Source organism: Xenopus tropicalis, chromosome 9 (assembly GCF_000004195.4).
Source record: "Xenopus tropicalis strain Nigerian chromosome 9, UCB_Xtro_10.0, whole genome shotgun sequence".
Classification (NCBI taxonomy): domain Eukaryota; kingdom Metazoa; phylum Chordata; class Amphibia; order Anura; family Pipidae; genus Xenopus; species Xenopus tropicalis.
Window position 1 is genome coordinate 70,667,214 of NC_030685.2, and position 17,987 is coordinate 70,685,200.

General features: G+C 42.3%; 1 protein-coding gene across 3 annotated transcripts in view; it reads left to right on the forward strand.

The window, feature by feature from the left end:
* The first annotated feature begins 964 nt into the window (after positions 1–964).
* Positions 965–17,987, forward strand: part of cobll1 (cordon-bleu WH2 repeat protein like 1) — a 94,386-nt gene continuing 77,363 nt past the window's right edge. Inside the window, exons 1-2 of one of the 3 annotated variants that reach the window (XM_031892771.1) lie at positions 965–1,302; positions 2,453–2,565. In XM_031892771.1, coding sequence (XP_031748631.1) covers positions 2,504–2,565 — 62 coding nt within the window. In that variant the 5' untranslated portion in view covers positions 965–1,302; positions 2,453–2,503. Of the gene's footprint in view, positions 1,303–1,438; positions 1,729–2,452; positions 2,566–17,987 lie in introns of those variants that run through there. The other 2 variants (XM_031892767.1, XM_031892768.1) reach the window with 2 other exon arrangements.

Consider the following 17,987-nt stretch of genomic DNA (forward strand, 5'->3'; position numbering starts at 1 on the left):
GTGTCTATGTATAGCAGTGTGTGTTTGTACCAGTGTGTATGTGTGTGTGTCTGTGTATAGCAGTGTTTGTACCAGTGTATATGTGTGTGTGTCTGAGTATAGCAGTGTGTTTGTACCAGTGTGTATGTGTGTGTCTGTGTATACCAGTGTGTATGTGTCTGTGTATAGCAGTGTGTTTGTACCAGTGTATATGTGTGTGTGTCTGAGTATAGCAGTGTGTTTGTACCAGTGTGTATGTGTGTGTCTGTGTATAGCAGTGTGTGTTTGTACCAGTGTGTATGTGTCTATGTATAGCAGTCTGTGTTTGTACCAGCGTGTATGTGTGTGTGTCTGAGTATAGCGGTGTGTGTTTGTACCAGTGTGTGTATGTGTGTCTGTGTATAGCAATGTGTGTTTGTACCAGTGTGTATGTGTGTCTGTGTATAGCAATGTGTGTTTGTACCAGTGTGTGTATGTGTGTCTGTGTATAGCAATGTGTGTTTGTACCAGTGTGTGTATGTGTGTCTGTGTATAGCAATGTGTTTGTACCAGTGTGTGTATGTGTGTCTGTGTATAGCAATGTGTGTTTGTACCAGTGTGTGTATGTGTGTCTGTGTATAGCAATGTGTGTTTGTACCAGTGTGTATGTGTATAGCAGTGTGTTTGTACCAGTGTGTGTATCTGTGTATAGCAGTGTGTGTTTGTGTCTGTGTATAGCAGTCTGTGTTTGTACAAGTGTGTGTTTGTGTATAGCAGTGTGTGTTTGTACCAGTGTGTATGTGTGTGTGTATAGCAGTCTGTGTAGTTTGTACCGGTGTGTATGTGTCTGTGTATAGCAGCGTGTTTGTACAAGTGTGTGTTTGTGTGTGTCTGTGTATAGCAGTGTGTGTTTGTACCAGTATGTGTGTGTCTGTGTATAGCAGTGTGTGTTTGCCAGTGTGTAGGCTGTGCCTATTTGCTGTACAGGTGCTGCCCGCCCTGGTGCCCTGTTGGACTTTGCCCCTCCCTGCAGCGCAACAGTCAGGGGAACACTAACACACACACTAACACACAGACACACACTAACACACACACTATCACACAGACACACCGGGCTCCTGTGAGCGGCAGAGAGAGGGAGGCAGCCTGCGGAGCGACTCGCACTGAGGAACATCAAGTCCCAACTTGAGCGCCCTCCTGCCCGGCCCTCCTGCCCGGCCCTCCTGCCGCGGCGCATAGCTGACTCCCAGGCCGGGCGAGGGGCGGGGGGAAGGCGGGACGCTGTGCCAGTGAGAGGGCACGGACAGAACTCACTCTGTTTCCCTGGGAATCACCGAACGCAAGGTTGGTCTGTGCTCTTCCGTCTTCTTGGGGCAGAAAGTTATCCTGGGGGGGTGCGCTGGGTGGGGTGTGGGTGCCACTGGCACGGTTGGTTCTTATGGGCACCGAACCATATGGTGTCAGTGACCGGCACAGTTCCACGTACCCGAGCAGCACTGACAGCAGCGGGACATGCTACCTGCCTTGCACTAGGGATGCCCAGCCTTCCTACCAACGGACCTGTTCCCGGACTACAACTCCCACAATTCCCTGACGGCCGCGAAATGGCAAAGTAGTTTGACAACATCTGTAGCGCTAGTCAGACAGTGCGTTACTCAGGCCGACAGGGGGAGCCACTGTGTTTGGTGAGGCTGGCATGGCTAGTAGGGGGCAATTACCAACATTCAGCTTGTGGGATTGTCCTGATTTGCAAAAGTGGCAAATCTTCAGGTGAGGTGCAACCTGCAACTGCCGCAAGCAGCAGTCGCGGTGGGTACAACTGTTACAGATGTTTTATAAGCAGCAGGAATATGCATAATGCAGCCCTCCAGCTGTTTGCCATGCTGCCATTCTCACAGTGTGCCCTGACAGCTGGGGGTTACTGGGAGTTGTGCTTCAGTGCCAGCTAGAGGAGTGCCATAGATTAGGATGGGTCACTGTGCCTCCCATGCAGAGCTAGACCTTACTGATGTGTCACTATATACACATATTATATACATATAGTACCCAACAGAAAGCTTTCGGATGGCACTGAGAGTTGCCAGCTAGCAGCAGTGCTACCTATGCATTGTGCCTCAGTAGTGTCTTTTTCCGGATATTCCGACAGACACCATGGTCCATTGCTTGTTTGGGTTGAATGGCTGCAATAAGAAGGGATTTTCTCTATAGATTCTCCCATATGTGACACACGTGAAACCAAGTGTAAAAGAACAAACCTCACTGTGATTAAATCCGTGTTTTGTCTACAGACACAAAAACCTACGTAATAATAAACGAACTGGCGTCATCCATTATCTGACTGAACTACTACTTTAATACTGTATCAGGATGCTGGGAGTTGTAGGTCACCCTTGAGCGCTTATTATGCTAATGGCTCAGGTCCCCCGGGGCCCTTGCAGAGCCACAGAGCAGTGGGTGGCTGGGTGTATCTAATGATATTTCCGTTTGTCTCTAGCTCATACAGGGGGGGACAGAGCTTGTTGCATGGTTGTGACACCACCGGGGAATGGACGAATCAGGGTCCTGGTCGGAGACGTCAAATCCTGAAGGAACCTTGGCACCATCAGGGTAAGTTCTGGCTCATGTGTTTGACTTGGACTGTGCCATCGTATCAGTGCCAGTGCAGGTACAAAGAGCGGTGGCAGGGGGCAAAGACCCCCCGGGTGGCAGCGTTTGTTGGTTCTGCCTGTGGGTGATCATGAGACGTGTGTTTGTAAATATTTCAGGCAATATGGGAAGGAATCAGCATGGCCCTGGGCCCTATCCGTGCTTGTTGTACTGTTGTGGCTCTTGAGCGGTTTTGTTAATTAGAAAGGTGCTTACAGATAGGGTGTCTGTTATCTGGAGACCTAATATCCATAGAGACCTATGTAAACCAAATATTGTTTGTTTTGTATGCATTTGCTATTTCCTTTGTCATAAATATGAATGTTAATACAGGTATGGGACCTGTTAATCAGAATGCTCGGACCTGGGGTTTTCCGGATAAGGGGTCTTTTTGTAATTTGGATCTCCATACCTTAAGTCAGGGATCCCCAACCTTTTATATCCATGAGCCACATTTAAATGGAAAAACTGTTGGGGAGCAACACAAGCATGAACAATGTTCCTGGGGGTGCTAATAAGAGCTATAATTGGCTACTTAATAGCCCCTATGTGGACTGGCAGCCTACAGGAGGCTCTGTTTGGCATTATATTTGGTTTTTATGAAACCAAAACTTGCCTCCTAACCAGAAATTCAAAAATAATCACCTGCTTTGAGGCCACGGGGAGCAACATCCAAGGGGTTGGGGAGCAACATGTTGCCCCTGAGCCACTGGTTGGGGAACACTGCCTTAAGTCTACAAAAAAAATAATTTAAACATTAAATTAACCCATCAGGATGGTTTGCCTTCAATAGGGATTCATTATATGTTAGTTACAAACAAGTACAATGTATTGTTTTATTATTACAGAGAAAAAGAAAATCATTTTTAAATTTTAGAATTATTTTCTTAAAACGGAGTCTATGGGAGATGGCCTTTCTGTAATGCAGAACTTTCTGGATAACTAGTTTCCGGATAATGGATCCTATGCCTGTACTACATTTCAGTATCCTGCCCACTTGCGAGCAATCAGGGCCACCATCAGAAATCATGAGACCCCCGACTACTTAATTAGTAGGACCCTCCCCACCAATGGGGAATGGGATATTTGTCCATCACCCACCTGGGCCTCCTCATCAGTGAGGCGTTGCCAGCTAAGTATCTCGGGCCCAATTGGAAAGCCTAATGGAACTGTGCTCCGACCCCGTACCCCAGTCTCCTGCAAGCTCCACCCCTTTTGTGAACCACATCAGACTTTTACTTTTATTGAAGCCACCTCTGCCATGGGACTCCCTGATTGGTGTACCCGCCCCCAACTGCCAGCAATACTTACTGGTGAATTGACCTGTGTGGATGTTGTTGACTCTTCTTGCTAGGGGCTTGTGAAATGCAGTAATCAGTGTGGGCATAAAGTCATTGGGCCAGCCAGGCATATTGTTAGACAGATTGCTTAGCTGCTTGACCTGCCTTAGTTAGCAGCCAATAGGAATGCCAACTGGACACCCCTGTCCAACTATGGCTGCGACTACTTACATTGAATGTGTGCGAGAGGCCATACGCCCTATGGAAGGAGAGGAGAAATCCATAGATGAATAGAAAGCAGCCTGCAAGGTCTCTCTGGGACAGACGGGAGACAAGACACTTTTTGTACATGGCATTTACAGTTCGGCGGCTCAGCTCTGCACCTTATGAATATATAAATGTGCAGTCCTGTTCCACTATGAACCAATATATTGTTGGCTTGGTTGTTCATTGGAAACTGGGACTTCTGCAGCTTCAACAGCACATCCCTTGTTTTGCCTGGGGGGAACACTGCCGGTATGCGACTGAGGTGACTCTGAAGGGGAAATATGCTGGATTTATCCCTGGGATTCATCTTTTTACTAGAAAAAAAACAAAATATTGAGGGGATTTCTTTTTATCACACATTACTGTCCTCTCTGCTGGTCCCATAACAAAAGCCAAGAAGATTCAGCATGTGTGTTATTACTCTGAGGGTATATAGGGCAATCTGATTGTTACCCTGTTGCTTTCTGGGGGGGGATGAACAGCAGCAATAAATCGCCAGGAGTTTCCATGGTGTCACTTTCCACTGGTTCCGTTTTCTTGGTGGAGATAATATTAACTTTTATTTGTTGTCAACTGAGCCACAACCAGAGACTAGTTTAAACTTTCTCTCCTTTTCTGGAAAAGAAGGTGGCCCATTGATGGGGCTGTGGATAATATGTAAAAAATCATCACTATAGACCTAGAAATAATTTTAATTTTAATTAATTTTTCAGGGCTAGTGGGCACCTAGCTGAGGAGTGACTTGTCTTTATTTACTATATTGCTAGTCCTTTCTTGGATCATACTAATCTGAGATTTTGTGTTAAGCCTATTTCTTGGTTTGAGATGCAATTGTATTCCAGTGTAATCAGTAGATCAGCAATTGGCCTTTTGTGCACATTATCTACAAGCACTGCAGTCAAATGCAATAATGTGAAAAACATGATTCTTTGCAGTGGGTTACTATTGGAGTAAATGTACATCTGGTAGGCAAAGCGTGTTCTAGATAGATAACAGTTATAATCAGATTTTGAAAAGCTGCCCTCTGCCTGCCCTTTTCAGGCACTGGTGGATAAATCAGTCTCACGGGTGGATAAACTAGATGCAAAGGTGGATAAATCAGCTGCACAGGTTGATAAAATTGGTGGCATTAGTTAGTGGCCAGGATCAGTAGAACCCAGGCTGCAATGGATACAATGACAGTGTTCTTCATTCTAAGGCTACTGGCACAAAGCAGACATTCCAAGTGAGATTAATAAGTAACATAGTAAGTTAAGATGAAAAAACATAAACCCAACACACTCCAAATCTTTCTACAAATGTATCCACAGGAAGGCACTGGAATAGTCCAGAAAGCTTCTGAATCAGTCTCTGGGGGGAAGGCATTGCTTTAAAAACCCTGCCCCCAAATGCTTTTTCAAAAATTCCAACAACTCTTAGTTGTGAATTGGCAGCCCACGAACCAGATAGATGTATTAGCAAGTAGTTGCTTGTGACTTATTTTGCTATTAGCCAATCACAGCAATCCTATCCTCGCTCAATGATTTGAGGCACAAGGATACAGTCACAAGGGGATACAGTGGTTTGGCCCCCAGACCAATGATCAGTTATGGACCCATCAAGGGAGGTCCGCATTAACATGTGTCCTAGACTATATAATATTTTTCTTTGTGGTCCTTTAGATATCTGGCAGGGCACCGGGAAGGTAGCATACATGGGCAATAAGCTGCTGTCTTAGTCTGGGCGAGCAGTTTGTATTGGGCAACTTTACTTTCCTTAGCTGGCAGTTGCAGGCCCATCAAAAGGCAACTGCATCAATGGATGGTGATGTCCTAACACAATGGGATTTTCTTACTTGTCCTATAGATATCTGATATTCATCTGAATACTGGGCAGGCCATTGGCCAAATAAGCTGCCGAGTTGGTTTGTAGGGGCTAAATGCACGGGTTTTTTGTCAGCCCATGTATGCAGCTCTACATCCCTGGGCAGGTTGTTACAGGGGCAATATTGCTGACTTGGACTTTGCCTTTATGATCCCAGCATCAGCATATTCATGGAACGAGTCCATCATGTTGCCCCAGGGGGGTATGTGTGGGGCTGGTGCGCCGTTCAACACATTCACACATATTTCAACTCCTGACTCACATCTGGCAACTCAACTAACAGACTCAAGTACAATAGAATGCCAAACTTGAATACATTACCTACATTTCTGCTCTGACCTCATGTTTTTTTTCCCCGCCGAGCTGGCAAGTATTAGTGAGATTTGCACATATTCGATGAAGAGAAATCGAGAAGAATGCAGTTTTTTTGGCCGCTCGTTTCTGGCATGTAATAAACCGTTTCACAAACGACTTAAACATGATTTGTGAAGTCTGGCGAGCAGGCCCGTATTTCATTTCAGATGGCAACATGTATATGTATTTGTTTCAACTTGCCGTGTAGATAACCTTTCTGTAAAAAATGGAACAGCTACCGAAAACCATGCGTCGGCAGCCTAATCTCTATGTAATTGAGGGGTGGCGCAAAAGCGCCCTCTAGATATCCCTGTTACAGGTATCAGATCCTTCATATGGGAGCCCGTTATCCAGAAAGCTCCAAATTATGGAATTGCCATCTCCAATAGACACCATTTTAATAAAATTTAATAACATTTTTAAAAATTATTTCTATTTCTGTGTAATAATAGTATAACAGTACCTTGTACTTGATCCCAACTGAATAAATATATATAATTCATCCTTACTGGATGCAAACAGAAGATCCAAATTACAGAATGACCCCCTTATCCAGGTCCCAAGTATATTGGATAACAGGTCCCATACCTGTACTACTTCTTTCTTCTGTGGCAGTCTAAATATGCATTTCATGCTGATATTTGCAGACATCTGTAGTAGTGATGTGCGGGCCAGCCCAATACCCGCGGGTCGGACGGGTTCGGGCCAACCTCTGCACTACATTTTCGGGTCGCAGGCTTCCCAGCACACCCACACCCTGCCCCTTTTGTGACGTCAGCAGTTGGGCGCAGGTCTATAAATAGAGGGGAATAGCCGCGTCGGGTAGGGTTCAAGCTGGGATCGGGCGGGTTAGGGTCGAGTGCGGGTTGAGAAAAACTCGACCCCCACATCACTAATCTGTAGCCATTTTTGTAACTGTAGTTGTGATATCACAAGTGATTGAGGCCTGTGTGTGGCCTATAATAAGCAGGTCAAGAAAAGAGACTGAGAACTGCTGGTTCAGACTGTGTGAAATGTAAAAAGCTATTTAGCAGTTTGTTTGGTAATAATATCAATGTTTCCTTAATGATTATTATATAATGATTATTATATTATTATATAATGATCAGTAAAAAAGAATGCCTTTATTTTAAACACCCATAAACACAACTCGTGATATTCAGGATATACTTACTCCTAGCTTAGTCAATGGCATGATTTGGGAGTTGTAGTTTTGCAGTAACTCCAGGGCTACAGGTTGAACAGCTATACTATATGTTCAAGGGTTTGCTCTTCTTTAAATTAAATATTACCATGATGGAAGAGAGTGATATTCTGAGGCAATTTGCAATTGTTCTTTTCTTTTATTTAGCTTTTTGTTCAAAAGCTCTCCAATCTGGAAATTTATTATACATCTTATTGCTAGGGTCCAAATTACCCAGGCAACCAAGCAGTGGTGCGAGTGAGACATTGGAATATGAATAGGAGAGGCCTGATTAGAAAGATGTTTAATAAAACGTTAAAAAAAATGAAATTGTAGCCTCACACAAAACATTTGTTTTGACTTCTGGGGTCAGTGAAAGACGAATAATTCAACAACTATTAAAAAATAAAATAAAATAAAGACCAATTGAAAAGTATTGCTCATTCTATAACATACTATTAGTTAATATAAGATTGAACTCCCCCTTAGTTGAGACTGGCTTTAAAAGGTAATAGTGAGTCACATTTCTTTCCACCCTCGTATACAAATAAGCTGAATAACTCAAACAATCCATAGGCTTTAGATCCAGTTAAAGGCAGAATATTCTGCGAATTAGAGATTGAATAATCATCATATAATGGGACTGTCATGAAATATCTGTTGGACCCCTCGGAGTTCTGCGCTGCTAAACACATTCAGCCCACTCCCGTAACCAGGTTCTGTATCTGGCACAGCCCTTAAGCCGATCCTTCAGTAGTTTTTCATTTGACCTTCGTTACAATATACTCCTTTGTATTGGCTTAGTGACTTTCTTGAGATGAGCGGTGTTTATTTCAAATACCCCCCACCCCTCAGCACAAAAAAGCAGAGTGATCATAAGGGGAATTTACTGAAGTGGAATGTAGGCCAGATTATATGGGGAGGGGGACCTTGCTGCAGACACGGAGGTAAATTGGCCAAAATGTGACCATTTCTTCTCTGGGGAGCAGGTAATATGGGTAAATGCCAACCTGTAGCCTCACCTACAACTGAACTATAGTCCTGGGAGAATAGAGCTTACACTTTATGGGCATATCCAGTCCTATATTGAATTAATGCTTAATAATACACACCCATCCACATTCTATCACCTCATTAGTAATGTCTCTGGGGCTTGTCTGCAGGCGCACCTCAACTCCTTCCTCCAAGAACGATAGCAGAGAGGAACGGTTCAGCAATCTCAGGGCGTTCTTAGGCAATACGGCTTGATTCAACTATTTTTAAAGCTCTCCGGGTCATGCAAGAAAGTTTGTCAGTGAGTATCCTGCCCGCTATGCGTGCAGACATGTCAGTGCACATTGGTACATCATTTGCAGAGAAAAATAGTTTAAAGGGTAAATATGCCTGCAGACTATCTTGTAATTCTTGAACTTATTACATAATCTCTGTAAAGCCCTGCTAGAGCTATGTAAATACAGCTTTACAGTAATAATTATATAGTGTGTTCACAGACTAAGCAGGGCTAGGCTGATTTGTTCATACCATTTGGTAATTCTTGTGACTACTAAACTGTGTGTGGAGCCCTTGCCCAAGTGGTTTGTAGCCAGCATGTATTGGCCTCAGTAGAAAACCATGCTCACCAATGACCTTCCTCTGGACAACAATGGTGAACAACGTAAGGGTGCAAGTGGTCATTGTTATATGACATATTGGCCTGTGGGCTGCTAGGTTCAACAACCACAGCTTTGTCCAAATCCTTTAAGGGGTTGTTTGTCTATATTTTTTTCATTATTTGAGGTTTTTGAAGTATATAGCTTTTTGTTCAGCAGCTCTCCAGTTTGGAATTTGCAGCATTTATCCGGTTGCTAGGGTCCAATTTCAACTAGCAACTAGGCAGTGGTTTAAAAGAAAAACATAATAATATGAAGTATGAATAGAGGTGGTCCTAAATAGAAAGATAATTATTAAAAAGTAAAAATAATAACATTGTAGCCTCACAGAGCAATAGCTCTTGGATGCTGGGGTCACTGGAAGCTGGAAAGAGTCTTAAAGGGGTTGTAAACCCTACCAACTGCCCCCCTAGTTTTGCTATGGAAGTTGTCAAAAAACATTATTATAGATGCAAAAAAATTCACCAATGAAAATTCTACTGATCAAAAACATAATTATAAATGCAAAGTGATTGACCAATGAGAATGCTGATTCCCAGCACTGTGTCAGGCATCTTGCTGTTATCTTTCATATAGAGATAATTATGTCATTTTTTCCTTTCATTATATGACATATATGATAAGGACAGACTTGTTCAGTGCTGGGAAACTGTGCTTAATGCTCCCAACTCCAATTGCTGGAACAGAGAACATGGAGCCAGATTTACACAGATCAGCTGGGATTCTCATTGGAGGATTTTTTGCATTTAAATGCAGCCGCTGGCCCTGGAGATTTCAGGGAACATTTTAGAAAAGTTTAATTGGGCAATATTGCTTTGAGAATACAACCCTGATATTCCTGGACCACAGCTAATCCCAGTTCTGGGATTTGTAGTCCAGCAACAGATGAGAAATTTTGGTTGAGCAGTGCAGCATATCAGGATTAAGTGCCCCTTTAAGAGAAAGGCAAATAATTCAAAAACTGTAAAAAATAAAGACCAATTGAAAAGTTGCAGAGAGAATAGGCCATTCTATTTATTAACATACTAAAAGTTAACTTGAACGTAAGCCACCCCTTTAATAAACAGAGTGAAATGGGAAAAAACTGTTAAAAGTTGTATGAGAATTAAAGCCGAATAGGCGAAGTTGGAGTAATTAGCAATGTTTTCAAATTCTGACCTTTCCTCCAACTTTGACAGCTTATTAAATAGGCCCTGGGGCAGCACAAATGCAGGTGTTGTAGCAGTTTCATTGCACACATGCAGGTAGCTCGGGGGCTTGTAATTGTCGCCCAGAGACAGGTCGGTATGCGTTCTAGGCAGACAAATTGGCAGCTGGTGTTCTTGCCAGTGAGCTGGGATGCCTGCGTTCCCACTGTGCCGTAGCCCTGGAGGAAACACTTGAATGAGTGCCGTTTTGGGCGCGGTATGTGAAAAGATGCAATAAAGCATGCGGATAATACACGCAGCGACAAAAGGGTTTGTAGGCTCCAGCATAATGGGTGTAGAAACACAAATGCCTTGTTAAACAATAGAAAGGCATTTCCTTCATACATGTTAAAACCTGCTGCTCCCGACGTTGTCTGTCTGAAAAGCCATGGCTGCGTATTGGGTAGCGCAGCACATAGATATAGCACATATAGAGATAGGGAACTGGCCATACTGCGGTCCCAGCATCTGTTTGGGTTATGTATGTACTGTATGCTTACTGTAACATACACTGTATCATAGGAAGCATACACACATGGAAATTGCCTGCCAATTCTAAGCAAATTTTCAATTGGTCTTCATTATTTATTTTTTTAGAGTTTTTGAACTATTTGTTGTCTTTTTCTAACCCTTGCTACTTTCAAATGACCCCAGCAGCAAAAAATCTATTGCTCTGTGAGGCTACAGTTTTATTGTTACTATTTATATCTTATTTTTCTATTCAGGCCCTCTCCTATTCATATACCAGCCTCTCATTCACACCACTCCCTGGTTGCTAAGGTAATTCAGACCCTAGCTGCTAAAACTCCAAACTGAAGAGCTGCTGAGCAAAAAGTGAAATAACTAAAAAAATACAAATGATAAAAAATCAAGACCATTTAAATGTTAACTCAAAGGTGAACAACCCTTTTAAACACCTAGGGGCCTATTTATGTAAAAAATGGTATATAAGTATTTCACAGCACTGTAGATAAGGGTACATAAAAACTGACATACAAACTTATACAGTAGATACTATAGGCCATGCCCACAAGGGTTTACAGTCTGTAGGGGCACAATGTGCCAACTAATGCCATCTGAATGCTTGGCATTGCTGTGTAGAGTCTAGCATATTTATAAACCTGAGCAATGCTTTTACTTCAGTGATGCTGATGTATAAAAAAAAAAGTAAGCATGTTATTGTTATTTTACATCACTTTTTACTGATTAAAATCCTTCCCACGGCTTGATAAATAGGCGCCTAATACAGGTATAACTTGTTACAGTTTTGTATCGTTTAGCCTGGGCCCAGACAAGCCACTTTCAGACAAATGATACAGGAAAGTAACTAAAAATTCTCAGTCAGGTCCTGGGGCTTCTGTTAGGCCAGTGAGTGCCCCCAGGGACAGGCAGGGTTTCCGATACACTGGGTACAGAGGAAGCTCTGCTGCAGTCTATAAGGCTCTAGTGACAAGGCTCAGTCACAAGGCTCACTTGTCAGCAAGATTCCCATTGCCGTACAGGTCTGGAATCTGGAAACCCATTATCCAGAAAGCTCCAGATTATGCCCAGGCCACCCCTCATAGACTGACCTTGGCAGCCAAAAAACGATTGCTCTGTGAGGCTACAATGTTACTTATTATTTATTCTTCTATCCAGTCCATCTCCTATTCATATTTCAGTCTCTTATTTAAACTACTACACTGTACCTGGTCGCTAGGGTAAATAAGACCCTAGCACCCAATTAACTGCTGAAATACTAAACTTAAAAGCTGCTGAGTAGAAAGCTTAATAACCCGTTATCCAGAATGCTCAGGACCAAGGGTATTCTGAATAAGGGGTCTTTCCGTAATTTGGATCTCCATACCTTAAGTCTACTAAAAAATCAATAAAACATTAATTAAACCTAATAGGATTGGTTTGCATCCAGTAAGGATAAATTATATCTTAGTTGGGATCAGTTACAAGGTAGTGCTTTATTACAGGTATAGGACCCGTTATTCAGAATGCTCAGGACCTGGGGTTTTCCAAATAAGTGGTCTTTCCGTAATTTGGATCTCCATACCTAAAGTCTACTTAAAAAAATTTAAACATTAAATAAAACCCAATAGGATTGTTTTGCCTCCAATAAGTATTAATTATATGTTAGTTGGGATCAAGTACAAGGTACTGTTTTATTATTACAGAGAAAAGGGAATCATTTAACCATTAAATAAACCCAATAGGGCTGTTCTGCCCCCAATATGGCTTAATTATATCTTAGTTGGGATCAAGTACAGGTACTGTTTTATTATTACAGAGAAAAGGGAATCATTTAACCATGAAATAAACCCAATAGGGCTGTTCTGCCCCCAATAAGGGGTAATTATATCTTAGTTGGGATCAAGTACAGGTACTGTTTTATTATTACAGAGAAAAAGGAAATATTTTTTAAAAATTAGAATTATTTGCTTATAATTGAGTCTATGGGAGATGGCCTTCCCGTAATTCAGAACTTTCTGGAGAATGGGTTTCCGGAGAATGGGTCTCATTCCTGTACCACAGAGAAAAAGGAAATCAATTTTTAAATTCAAAATTATTTGATTAAAATGAAGTCTATGGGAGATTGGTTTTCCGTAATTTGGAGATTTCTGGATAAAGGGTTTCCAGATAACAGATCCTATACCTGTACTTGTATTCCTACATTTCTGCAGAGGAAAGTTGAGGGTATAGTGGCCCTTTAAAATCAAACCGCTTAAAGCAGTCAGCTGTATGTCTGCTGTATGAGATTTTATGATATCTGATGCTATTTATAAATAATCCTCGAATTGCCTTATTGAAATGGATGCATTACATTTACTCCTCAGGTGCCATAATCATATAAACTAAAATAAGAAGTTCAGTTGTCCTTAAAAGTCAGGCAAATAAATACAGCCGGTACTTCTGGCAGGATGCCGCGGTTGTGTTTTCTTTGAAGTTCTTGCAGCTCCTCGTCACTTCTGAAAGTGTGGTTAAACGGGCGCTGTTAGTCATTTAGAGGTGGCGTGATTTAAGGGATGCGTGGGTTTCATTTCAAACCAAACATAAACTAATTTAATATCTTCTTAGAATCCATTACCAGATGTATATTTCATTGAATGTGATTTGAAATGAATGTATTAAAAATCGTAATATTGTAAGGCAGTGGTTCCCGTACTGTGGTGCTGCCCCCGGAGGGGATTGGAGTGGTGTCAGGGGGGCTCAGCCCAAGGGCATGTAGGGTAAGAACAGCCGTTTGCACTCATACGGACAGATGAAGGTCAGTTATGGAAAGAACATATCTTTTGTTCCTGTATTTATAACCTTGTTATGGCTTAAGGGGGGCCCTGACCAAAGGTGCTGTGTTGGCAAAAACCATGGAGCCTTTTTTTTGCACTTTTCACATTGCCTCCACATTTATTGGGGTATTTAACCCCCCCTATTGTACTTAACTATTAACATTTGTACAGCCCCCCCCCTGATATTTAATGGGCTACATTTGTATAATTGTATCTGCAATTAAAGGGGATAGGTCACTTAAATTATACTTATACGGGTATGGAACCCGTTATTCAGAATGCTCGGGATCAGGGATTTTCCGGATAAGGGGTCTTTCCGTAATTTCAATCTTAAGTCTACTAAGAAATAATTTAAACTTTAAATAAACCTAATAAGATTGTTCTGCCCCCAATAAGGGGTAATTATATCTTAGTTGGGATCAAGTACAGGTACTGTTTTATTATTACAGAGAAAAGGGAATCATTTAACCATGAAATAAACCCAATAGGGCTGTTCTGCCCCCAATAAGGGGTAATTATATCTTAGTTGGGATCAAGTACAGGTACTGTTTTATTATTACAGAGAAAGGGGAATCATTTAACCATGAAATAAACCCAATAGGGCTGTTCTGCCCCAATAAGGGGTAATTATATCTTAGCTGGGATCAAGTACAGGTACTGTTTTATTATTACAGAGAAAAGGGAATCATTTAAACATGAAATAAACCCAATAGGACTGTTCTGCCCCCAATAAAGGGTAATTATATCATAGTTGGGATCGAGTACAAGGTACTGTTTCATTATTAAAGAGAAATGGGAAAAACTTCTATTTTTAAAAATGTGAATGGAGTCTATGGGAGATGGCCTTCCCGTAATTTGGAACTTTCTGGATAACATATTCTATGCCTGTACTTACTGATAATGTAGATGGATGAATTATGGTTAACACACTGGAAATTTAGCAGCTACCTCGTTGCTAGGATAGCATTTACCTTAACAACTAGGCAGTGGTATGAATGGCAGAAGGATAGGAGAGGGCTTGAACAATAGATAAGCAGTAAAAAGTAGCAATAACAATAAAACTGTAGCCTCACAGACAAACAGTTGTTGATCGCAGAGGTCAGTGACCCAAACAACTAGATAACATTTCAGGGTAATGGCCCACAGGAAGATTAGTCACCTACAGTTAAATCTCAGCTGCAGGAATCTTTGTGCAATGTCGGGAAAACGAAGCAACTCATATGCCTTTTCACCAGTGATTTACTTTATTGCGTGTGGGAAGGCAGTTCGGGGAGATTAGCTGAGATTAAAGGAATTCTGTCATTTTTATGGGGTACATTTTATTTCTAAATTACACTGTTTACATAGCAAATAATTCACTCTGCAACAAATGTATTCTTTTTAGCTGTAATATTGGTGTGTAGGTGCCATCTCAGTGCATTGTGCCTGAGTCTGAGCTTTCAGAAGGAGCCAGCGCTACACATTAGAACTGCTTTCAGATAACCTATTGTTTCTCCTTCTCAGTGTAACTGGAGGAGTCCCTAGCCGGACTTTGATTTCTTATTATTGAGTGCTATTCTGATATCCACTGGGAGCTGCTATCTTGCTTCCTTCCCATTGTTCTGCTGATCGGCTACTGGGAGGGGGGTGATATCACTCCAACTTGCAGCGCAACAGTAAAGTGTGACTGAAGTTTATCAGAACACAAGTCACATGACTGTAGCACACTGGGAAATGAAGAATATGGCTATCCCCATGTGAAATTACAAAATTAGATTTAAAAAAATCTGCGTTTCGAAAAACGGGTTTCAATGCAGGATTCTGCTTTAGAAGGGCTATTAACTGATGCATCTTCCCATGACAGTATTCCTTTAACCGTGGGCGACTAATCTCCCTATGGACCATCACCCTTAAATTTCGAGCTGGAAAGAATAGGCAGAATAGTCACTTTAAAATGATAAAATAAAAAAAAAACGAAGAGAAAAAGAGAAATGACTAATAGTCCAATTTCTTAACAACCGGAGAAGAAGCACAGCTTGGGAATGGTGCAAGGAGAGATTTGTGGAAAGTTTATTTTTCCTTCAGACATACAGCAAATTACACAACAAATGATTTGAATGGCAAAGTTTCAGCAGGGATAAAAGTCAAATGTCTCTAGAAATCCCTTACACAAGCCCAGTCCCAATGCAGCTGCCAGTGACCCTGGCTTTGCACACATGAGCAGGGGGCTAACTGGGTTCAGGGAATGATTATGTGACCAGGGGACTGAATTACAGAGCTCTTACTAGGTTCTATTCTGTCTGTATAGCGAAATAATCCTGTGTTAAATAATTTCAAGTATATCGCCCCTTTGTGGCCTTCCTGCTGTTGCAGAACTACAAACTTCATCCCCAGATCACAGTAAGAACTAAACAGCAGGAAAGTAACCTAGTGAAGGTCACAACTTGGCGTTTAACTGTAAGTTCCGGCACGGCTTGTGCATATCCAGTAAATCATAAACTTCCAAAGCAGCTTTTGGATCTGTGTGTGTCAAAGTTCCTTTGGTTTGTTTCTTTCTTAAAGGGGACGTAAGCTCTCTTAGTAACTGTGGTTTATTATCATCCAGTAATTAAGTCATTAACATCTTATTGGCATTCGTTGATGACAAAAAATTGCAGTTGCTTATTTTTCTTTCTTTCTTGTCAGACCTTACCGCAAGGCTGTGCAGGGTTTAGTAAGGTTTTTGTTATTAGTCATAAAGTGAGCATTCTTAAAGGGAAATAAACCCATTAACTACAATGTGTTAAGTTCTGTCTCCATAAAGAAATCCCGCCCTACACTTAGTGCTGCAGTGGTAAGAATTGTTCCTTAAGGCTTAGGCTGATGCCACACGTGGCGTTTTTACGCTGCGTTTTTTCTCAGCCTAAAAACGCCACACAAGCCACACATGGCGTTTTTCAGCCTAGAACTGGTGACGTAAGCAAATCCCGTTGCCATGGTGCTAATAGTGTGAAATAGCAAAAAACGCTGCGTATTTCTGCTAGGTCTGGCAGCTGCCTTTGCGTATACATAGGAATAGCTTGCTTTGCAAGTACTGGCGTATTTCAGCCTACGCTTGAAAAATCCGTGCTAAGACGTTTTCTAGCGTATTTACGCTTTGTGTGGTTTGCTTCGCGTCTTTTCAAGTTATTTCTATGGATGATGATATCAGGCGTTTTTCAGCCGCCGAGAGAATTAGAAAATACGCAGCGTAAAAACGCCACGTGTGGCATCAGCCTAAGGGGTCCTAGGTTTGATTCCAGTCAGGATACTAATTAACTAGGGTCTGCACAATTCACCTGTGTCTGGGGGTTTCCTCCAAGTATATTGCTTTTCTCCCACCTTCCAAAAACAGACAGGCAGCTTAATTGGTTCCTGATAAAAATGACCATAAAGCTACTGCCACACCAGATGTTTTCTTGGCCTCCATAAAAGATGGCCATACATGGGCAGATGTAAAATGCAAATTTTGCCCCTTCAGACCAGGTCAACAGCTTATCTGCCTGTATATGGGGCCCTCTGATGGGCCTGTGTATTGGGCCCACCCAACTGCCTCAACTGGTATAATGGTGGCCCTACACACTAAGATCCGCTCGCTTGGCAAGGTCGCCAAATGAGCGGATCTTCTCCTGACATATCGGGCTAATTGGGCTAATCTTCTCCTGCGATATTAGGCTAATTGGGCTAGAACAACAAGTATAGGTTTCCGTCAGTTCGGGGACAACATCAACGTGCCTATACGGTCCCCAATCCATCGTTAGTGCCCATACACGGGTCTATAAGCTGCCAAATCAATCTAAGGGACCGATATCGGCATCTAGAATCGGCCCATGCATGGCCACCTAAAAAATCGGACATATAATTAGTTGGGCAGGTTTGTCCTTAATTGATGATCCGATTGTTAACCCTAGGGCCTGATTTAAGTGAATCTAGGGCTAGAAATAAGTGAATCTGCTTGTGAAACCCTTTCCACCCCCCACTCTGATCTGCTTTATGGTATGACTGCATCGGCCTGGGTGCAGACACATGGAGCAGATTTTGGTACAAAAATGTGTGACTATGCATTTTCCCACTGATATCTGCTATGTGCATCTGCACCTAGGCCGACGCAGGGTCTCTGCGTACAAACTCACTATAGATAGAGTGGATGGAGACCAAGAAAATGCCCTGCCGTGGCAGTAGCCTAAGGGCTGTGGCATACGGGGAGCTTAGTCACCTGCAACAAATCTCCCTTGTCACGGGCGACTAATCTCCCCGAAATGCCATCCCACCGGTGAGAATGTAAATCGCCGGTGGGATGGCATACTCGGCGGGCGCCTTGAGAGGAA